The sequence below is a fragment of the Panicum hallii genome, chromosome 5 (genome assembly GCF_002211085.1).
Source record: "Panicum hallii strain FIL2 chromosome 5, PHallii_v3.1, whole genome shotgun sequence".
Lineage (NCBI taxonomy): Eukaryota > Viridiplantae > Streptophyta > Magnoliopsida > Poales > Poaceae > Panicum > Panicum hallii.
In genome coordinates, this window is record NC_038046.1 from 30,423,079 (window position 1) to 30,432,041 (window position 8,963).

Sequence of the window (8,963 nt, forward strand, 5' to 3'; positions counted from 1 at the left end):
TTCTGGCCGGCCTGATGGTCCCGTCAAATGGGTATTGGGTATTGCTAATGTTTTGGCACCAAAGTCGCCAAGCATTGTCAGTGTGCGCCATCTCTTTCCTTGTTCGTTTTCTCTTCTTTGATAGAGAAAGTAACATTATTGTGATGATGGTTTTGACTCCTTTGGCAGTTTGGCCCTTATTAATTTTTACTAGGAGTTGCACCTAGTTGCATCTTGCAAGCGTCCTTTATTTCAACATGATTCGCATTTTTTTTCTGCACTTCAATTTCAACCTTTAACAATGCAGTCTGGAATGAGAAAAGGTGATGTCCAATATGCTTGTGCGCGAAAGAATTATTTAAATTTGTTTATCAACATATGCATCACTAAAATCTTCATCGATCGGTAGTTACGTAATTAAGCATCAGTGATAAGTTACACTCATCCGTTTCCGGAAAAAAAAGGTAGACTTATCCTGCAATTGGTGGTTCGCCGAACTGCATGAGGAATGGCTGGAAATAAAAATTTTCACGAGGGACTCGGCTGTAATTATCGGTACGCCGTGGCATACCGGGACCACCCGGTAGGTCAGCCCGGTGATCTACTAGGAATGGTGACACGTGGAGTTGACTATAGCTCCTCGTTTAATTTGACAGAGCACTGGGCGCATCACTAGTATTATTCAGAATGGAAAGTATATATATGGAACACCTCTTTGGTCCGCTTCAAAGGGGACAGAATTTAAGGGCTGCCTCTTTCTGCAATTCTGCTAGAGTGCTACACTTATTTGACTAACACATCTATTGCTATAGGTATTGCTATCACCAAATGCCGGTAGCTCATCTATTGCTATAGGTATTAGCTATAGTATTATGTTTGAACCCCTTTGTAATCTTGTTTAATTGGCCGGTGCTTACTCAAGGACGGATGGAATGGCTTTAGAGGCTGACAAAGCCTTTCTCCTTAAGGCATTCTATGGTCTCCTTGAGGCTCGTCTGAAACGGGGTCAACTCAACTCCCAAGCTCGTGATCTTGTCCCTTGAGACCTGGTATGTTGGAGCAAACGGCTCATCATCCGCGCATCTGCTCGTCCAAACAAATTGTTAATGGAATAGGAGGAAGCTGCGAACGAAGAGAGTAGACACAGTTGTTTAGTTATATGTAATGATGATGCAGAATTGTACTTACTTCTCAGGAACCGGAAGAGAAGGGTACATGTCTTTTATGATCTTCACAACCTGGGAGAAGTGCATAACTTTGTCAACCATGCCGTATCTTCCACTTGCCGAAGGGGTCTCAAATGCAAGTACATGCGCCAGAGCAACATCCTTCACATTCACCCAGCCAAAGCTATAGTTGAGATATACAGGCGACCCTGAAAAAGGTAATTAACAAGCACAATGAAAATTTGATCATTGTTCAGTAGTGTTGACTAAGAAAATTGCAGCTAGCTCCCTTCAAGAAAGATGGAAGCAAATGCATCTCTTCATTTTCACATTCTGACATGCATCATGAAGCACATGGAATTTGTTACTTCATAGTGACAATATCTCATGAGCCATCAGTATGATGGAAGTGACTTATGCTCAAATAAATCTCACAGAAGGTGAACATGGAATCCACTTTCTGGTATAAAACGTGTCATTTCTTTTGTTGAGAAAGAACTTTTTGGGAAAAAAAATTACTCGTTGGAATGACAATACATACCACTGATTAGATACAGAATTATCTGAGCACTGGTGTTAAGTGTGGGCTGCAGCAAAGGACCAATGACAACAGCTGGATTTATTGTTACTAAATTAATTCCATTGTCCTTTGAGAACTTCCATGCAGCTTGCTCAGCCAGGGTCTTTGATAGTACGTACCATTCCTGATACAAACAGCGAGTTCACAAAAAATTTAATGTGAAGGTAAGATTAAACAAGTAAACATGAGAATGCGTACTTAGAGCTTCATTCGTGAGGGAATAATTATACACATTTTGATACTGAAGTAAAATAACTCAAACATTTCTAACAAGTCAAGATGGTTTGTTACAAATAAAGAAAATAAAAAGCACCTTAACAAAACTAACAGTCATAGACAGTAGACAGGTTCAGAATTCATATTGCTATAGCTCTATAGTTATGGTATAAACTAGATAACCCACTTAATTGTAGACACATTTCTCATGAAATCCTCACAATTTTGAAGTGCATAGAACTTGTGATAATGGAAGTACAAAATATCTTTTAGTTATCCATCTGATACAGAGCCTGATAGGCACAAACACATTATTACTATTTCCATATATAGAAGAAACAATTATTTGAATGAAAACATGGGCATGAATTTTTTTCGAAAATAATAAGAAATGTACATTCAGTGCAGTACCTTTGCTTTTTCACAAAGTTCTGGAACGGAATATGATGTCTCATCAACAACAATATCAGGAGATAAGGGTTTCTCAGTGAATACAACAGCTGCCATTGATGATGTTAGAATCACCCTTTTCACAGATGCAGCTTTCTTGCAGGAGCCAAGAACATTCAGTGTTCCTTTAACTGCTGGGTCAATCAACTCAACCTTAAAGAATACATTTGCTATTTGTTTAGGATTTCATAAAAAGAGGTAATATCAAACAAGTTGTAACTTTATAAGCTGATGGGAAAGTGGTGGAGAGAACTAAATCATGCTGGTCTTCGCTATCTACTCCCTCTATCCTGTAATATAGGGCATTCTAACATTTTGATGATAGATTAAGGAGATAAGGAAATCATGCATGCAGCCTATTTAGTGCCTTATTTGGTTGTCATTTTGCTGATTTCATGGCCAACTGGGAATAATTAGTTTCTAAAACACTTTAGGATGCCTTATATCTGGGTACAAATTTTGAATCCTTCGATGCCTTATATTTCAGGATGAAGGGAGTAACAATTAAGTGAGCCAAAGGAAGAGGATTATACTATGGAAATACCTTATAAGTCTAAGGAGATTTCCAAATAGTTGCATACCATAGAGTTATTAAGGATTATACTATGGAAACTCCTGATAACATTAAGGGTGTTATCTAATCCTTCAGCACAGAAATTACCAACATTGCTGGACAAAAGTCAATGATGGACAACGTTTTGTGATTGTCTAACAAGCATGCTTCCTTTACTACAAAAGAACTAACAACTTAAAAAGAAAATTAAATGACAACAAGACACAAATTGCTATAAAGATGATATGACAGGAAAAGGAGACAATGAATATCATCTAAATGCTTGCCTAAAAGAACTGCTACTGATGGTACAGCAATTTATCAAGAAATAAACTAGGAAAAGGGAAAAAAAAACCTGAGGATCTTTTGGGTTATTGTAGAATGGAGAGGCTGTGTGGAATACGCATTCACAACCCTCAACTACGGCATCAAAGGACCCTTCTTCTAATAAATCTGCTTTAAATAGCTGCAGCCTCTCAGCAGATCCATCTAGAGCACGCAAATGGTCTATCTTCTTAGGATCAGCTGAAATCCAGTAAATGCAAGAATGTTTAGCTAGCTACACAATGTGAGGGTAATGTAAATTAAGGTGATAGAAACAACTGCAGAATGTCATGGTGGATAAGATGCATGGCTTAGTTATTTGCAAATGGCCTCCACGTAATTTTGTACTTCACTCGTCTCCGGTTCAATCGTTGTTTTGGCAAGTTGTAACCATTTTCCATGCATAATTATATTTTTTTGAGCAACTCAGTTCTAGCTTACTTGGGAAACTAAGTATCCGATCCATTTAGTATCATTATATATAATAGGAAAAAATCCGATTTACACCCTCAAACTATCACAAAAGTTTGATTTCAACCTTCAACTATAAAATCGGGTAACGAGGGCCGGTAACTGTCGAAACCAGACAAGTTTGGCCCTTTGGGTGGTTTCGAAGGTGGTTTCGTATTTTTAAAAAAATTAATAAAATTCTAATTAGATCTAAAAATCAAAACTAATTTATTTTAAATTAGAAAAAATATAAAACTAGTACCAAATTTTTTCTAAAAATTTAATCTATCTATTATTGCTCTATTTGAATATTATTTATTCAAAAATAATAGGTATAACTACAAGCAACCAAATACTATGAACATGAAAAAGTTGCATCTGAATAAGTGACAAGTACAGTGCCAATAGATAGGTTACATTTTTAGAAAACTTATGATACCTATTTTGTATTTCTTTTATTTGAAATGAATTACTTATGAATTTTTAGTTTAAATTTGAATATTTATAATTTTCACAAATGAAAAACTACATTTGAAATCATCTAAAGGGCCAAATTTTCACGGTTTTGACAGTTGGATGACATCTGTTATCCGGTATTGTAGTTGAAGGTTGAAAATCAGAGTTTTATGATAGTTCGAAGGCGTAAACCGGATTTTTCCCTCAGAGTTAGGGTCACGATGTCACTTCATCCGTTGTTGTTGCACTTGCACCAAACTGCGTGGACAAGACCACCTGTACCAAAAGTTGCTGAGAGATTCAAAGGATAGGAAAGTTTTGGTTATTATTTCACTCGAATCTGTCACGGAATTCCTTCGAAACAGGAGTTTACAATGTTCTCATGCTCAATCCCGGTCCCATGCATGTCAACGCTTGGGGAGCATGAGCAATTACTTTGCAATGTAGACATGTGATCTCTCAAGCAGTGTGATGCTGGCATATTAGTTTGTGCCTAGCCTATGGTTAGCAAGGCCATGTCTGAAGCAGGGAAGGCGGGTGAAAATCATCGTTGGTGACAGGCCCTAAAATAATAATGCTTCTTCGGGCCCGTTCGTTTCCGACCTCTAAAGCCTGAAACCTCTAATCTTTAGAGGGTTGGTACCGAACGGCCCACTAACCGAGCGATACTGTTCCCTTTAGAGGTCGCGTTTCTTTAGAGCCACCGAGCACTCTAATCCAGTCACGATTCCCAGCGCTGCCCCCCACCCCCCGCGCCGCCGACCCCTGCTCCTCCCCGCGCGCCGCTGCCGCCGCCCGCGTGCTCCTCCCCCCGCGCCGCCGCCCACGTGCTCCTCCCCCGCCCCGCCGCCCGCATGCTCCTCCCCCGCGCCGCCGCGCACGCCCCCCGCCCCACCGCCCGCGTGCTCCTCCCCCCCGCCCCGCCGCCCGCGTGCTCCTCCCCCCGCGCCGCCGCCGCCCCCTCTCTCTCCCCCCACCCCCCCGCGCCGCCGCCCTGCTCCTCCCCGCGAGCCGCGCCGCCGCCCCTGCTCCCCCCCCCCGCGCCGGCGCCCCCTGCTCCTCCCCGCGAGCCGCGCCGCCGCCCCTGCTCCTCCCCCGCGTGCGCGCGTTAGCGCGCGGGCTGCGTCGTGGGCGCGCCCCGGCCGTGCCGTGGTGAGTCAAGGCAGGGCTTTAGAGGGCTGTAACGAACACCCCTCTAAATATTAGACCTCTAAAATATTTATACCTCTAATTTATAGATCTGTGTTTTAAACCTCTCCAATGCGAAACGAACGCACCCTTAGTTAACATTGAAACACAAAATTTGTCTGAACTAGTGGTAAAACAAATTTGGGTTACCCACCCCCGCGCTCTAGCACAATCAAGAGACTTGCCACCTACTCCGATCCTAGAGGGGGCAGGTCAACGGGCTTCCCTGCATACAACTATACACCACACGTGACCAACGGCAGAGTTTTGTCCGCCACCACCAACCCACCACCCCCCATTGGAATCGCCGCTCAGCGCGGAGAAAGTGGGAACAGGTCGTCGAACCAAACAAATTAGATTAGAACCCAGAAAACTATTTCCATAGGTGCTATGTCACCGTGACACTCTTGTTTAAACCGTAGCACCCAACGCATGGAGTCTCCCGTGGGCCCGTAATCAATTCTATCGATTCCCTTTCCTCTCACGAGCTCTCTCTCTCCGGGCTGCGGCGGCGTGCGGACAGGCGTAGAGACTCCGCCCAAGCTGCAAGGCCGTGCGCCGGGCGGGCAACTGGGCAGGGGCAGGGTGCAGGGCCGCGCTTCGGGCAGTGGATGCCGACCACGGCGGCGCCCTGCGCGGGCGACGGGAACAAAGCAGGTGACGACGGCGAGCTCTGGCCAGCGGCGGGGCCACGGCGACCGCTGCAAGATTTGGGGAAAATCCGCCGGCAACACAAATCGAAGGGAACAATCGATGTTCCTGGAGTTCAATTCGAAATCCTACAGTGCAATCGAAGCACAAATCACTACTTCAGTGCACAAGCACATAGTTGAATGAAATACTGGTGCCATTGATGGCTTGGATAGAGTGCAAGAGCTAGTGAAGCACATGAGGAAAACGGGAGCTTGCAGCATCAGCAAGTTGCAGGCTCGCCGATGCAAAAGAAAAATGAACAAGAGAGAACTGCACTCCGCATTGCTGCTTCCCGCTGCTGCTCGCCGTAGTGCTGCACGCCGCAGCGCTTGCCTTGCTGCTTAGCCCGCGCCGCTCGCATCCACGCCGTGCGCTTGTCTCCGTCCAACCACGCAGGCAGGGGCGGTGCTCGCCGTGTCCAGTTTCGCGGCCATGGAGGACCTGGCGGCGGCGAGGCGAGGAAACGGCGGCGGCGGCGTGGGGGTCCACCCGTGGCCCGCGGGCAGGGCCGCAGGGGAGCCAATATGGCGCAGGCGTCCAGCTGCAGCCGGACTCGTGCCATTGCGCCGGCGAGGGAGGAGCGCGGCATGGCCATGGCGAGCTTGGTGGTCCCAACAAAACGCGTAAGGAAGGAACCAGCTCGCTCCCAACGCGTCTGTGCAGTTTCTTCGTGCCTGGGAGCGCGAGCTCGACACCGTTTCTTGCATGAGAAATAGGTCTTGCTGTTTTCCTCTCTCCTCGTTTATTCTCCAAACTAGCTGACATGAAGGGTTGGGACTGGCTTTAGTACTAGTTCTACTTCACTGTTTCAATTCCTCGCGCATTTCAACGACCAATCACATTTCGATGCCGTTTTGATGAAAGAAGTTTCGAGAAGATCTTTTTCCGCGCTAAACAGAGCGAGCAGGATGATGGACCTGAAGGGGTGGAGGAGCGGTCAGTAGCAGCAACATACACACCAACCTGGGTCGCGGAGGGTGCCGCGGACGGTGTAGCCGCGCTCGAGGAGGAGCTTGACGATCCACGACGCGATGAAGCCGCCGGCGCCCGTCACGCACACCACCTTCTCCGCCATGCTAGCTCTTCGATTCCTTGCCGGCTTCCTCTCTCTATTTGTCTGCGACGACTCACGCACGCACTTAACACACACACACACACACAGAGGGGGGAGGGAGAGCCGGAGGAAGGTGACAGGAGGGAGAAGTGTGCGAGGGGTGGGGTGGGGAGGCGCTTTAATTTATCGCGGTTCAGATTCACACATCCTGCTAATTAATGGCCGCGGATTTTTAAACCTCCAGTCTTGTTTTTGTCAGTTCCTGTTTGCAGGGTCACCTGCACGCTGGGTATAAATGCTATACCATTGGGCCCCGTTTAGATGCATTCAAAGTTCCAAATTTTTACACTCTCTTTCCATCACATCAATTTTGGAACACATGCATGGAGCAGTAAATGTATGTAAAAAAAATAACTAATTGCACAGTTTAATTGTACATCACGAGACGAATCTTTTAAGCCTAGTTAGACCATAATTAGATAAAATTTGTCAAATACAAACGAAAACGCTACAGTAGCAAAAAGTTCCAAATGTTATAAACATTTGCGATCTAAACACCCCATAGGTATGATATTGACAAATCTCAATGAAATGCACAAAGCCTCTAGCTAGCTTGTGAAATGAGTTTCAAATAAATGGACTATGTGAAATACAAAAGTAAAGCTGCTGCTCATCACACACAAATCAATCATGCATCACAAATAAGGGGTTCATTTGATATAGTGGTTACAATTTCAGAGTCCAGAATCCATATCAGAACAATAGAATAGTATTTTTTTTGGCTCGACTGACAATGGGAAGTTCGGAAGATCAAATGTTGTGTCATTCTTCAAAAGGCCAAGTTCCAGAATATGCAGGTAGTGCTTAGCCTTATGCTAAAAAGATATATTAGCATCTGCTTGGCAGTTCAACAAAGTCAGGAGAAGAAGTAAGGTTTCTCTAAATTTTAAATCCAACCCTACAGACTAACAAACAGATATAGTTTTACTTATTGTTAAACGAGCTAGATCCAACCCTACAAACTAACAAACAGATATGGTTTTACTTATTGTTAAACGAGTCTAGTGTTAAATATTTTATTCTCATGGCCAGTAAAATATGAAATTTCTACAAACATTTGTATACTATGATATAGTACAGTTTACAAATATAAGGCACTCCAGCGGTTCCGTAGCCACCTAGAATGCAGCATGCTACAATCGAAATTGAAAGATAGTGACATCTGCAGAAATTTTACATGAGTCCGAAACGAACGGGAAAATGCACTTAGCTTTTAGCAGTCTAATCACACATCAATCAGTCACCTTAACCTTATCAGCTTATCCTGACTCCTGAGGATTCATGAAACGGGTGTGGGTGGGGCGTGGCTATCAGGGGTGCTACGCTGCAAACCCACGCGGGCGTCGCCGGGAAGCCGAGCCGCATGCGTTCCTGGAGCCGAGCGAGCCGTTTGCAGAATGTGCGCTGTGCTCTAGCAGGCTGGCGTCGGATTGTTTGGAGGGACAGGTGTCGTCAATCCAGCGTGGGTATGCACAGAAGGATGTTTGTGTACCATCACCGAATTTTTTTCCGATCAACGGGGCAAAGCAGAAGGCACTAGCGAAGCGCCCGCACTCGCCCGTGGGTCCAGGACTCGGAGCAGTTGGGGCAATCAAAGCAACTCCAACCCACCTTTCTACTTTTGGCCCTCTATTCCACCCACTTGTGAATGGCGTGCTATCGAGCGCGTTCATACACAGCCTGTGTATGTTCTTTTTTACTTTGTTGCAATTTGATATTAAATTATTTTTTAGAAAACTTATAATGCGAACGATGCGATTTATAAAAACAGTATATTTAAATTATATAGGGAGA

General features: G+C 44.8%; 1 protein-coding gene across 1 annotated transcript; it reads right to left on the reverse strand.

The window, feature by feature from the left end:
- Window positions 1-622: 622 nt before the first annotated feature.
- LOC112892303 (cinnamoyl-CoA reductase 1-like) lies at window positions 623-7,270 on the reverse strand. Its single transcript, XM_025959465.1, has 6 exons — window positions 7,019-7,270; window positions 3,300-3,469; window positions 2,353-2,544; window positions 1,687-1,849; window positions 1,168-1,354; window positions 623-1,062 (listed from the first exon to the last, which is right to left on the reverse strand). Exons 1-6 carry the CDS (start codon window positions 7,128-7,130, stop codon window positions 918-920), a joined length of 969 nt encoding a protein of 322 aa, XP_025815250.1. The 5' UTR covers window positions 7,131-7,270; the 3' UTR covers window positions 623-917.
- Window positions 7,271-8,963: the final 1,693 nt, after the last annotated feature.

Coding starts and splice junctions, on each gene's coding strand:
- LOC112892303 (XM_025959465.1), bottom strand. CDS start 7,130: ATGGCGGAGAAGGTGGTGTGCGTGACGGGCGCCGGCGGCTTCATCGCG. Junction 2,545..3,299: donor ATAACCCAAAAGATCCTCAG/GTTTTTTTTTCC, acceptor GTATTCTTTAAG/GTTGAGTTGATTGACCCAGC. Junction 1,850..2,352: donor AACTTTGTGAAAAAGCAAAG/GTACTGCACTGA, acceptor TGTTTGTATCAG/GAATGGTACGTACTATCAAA.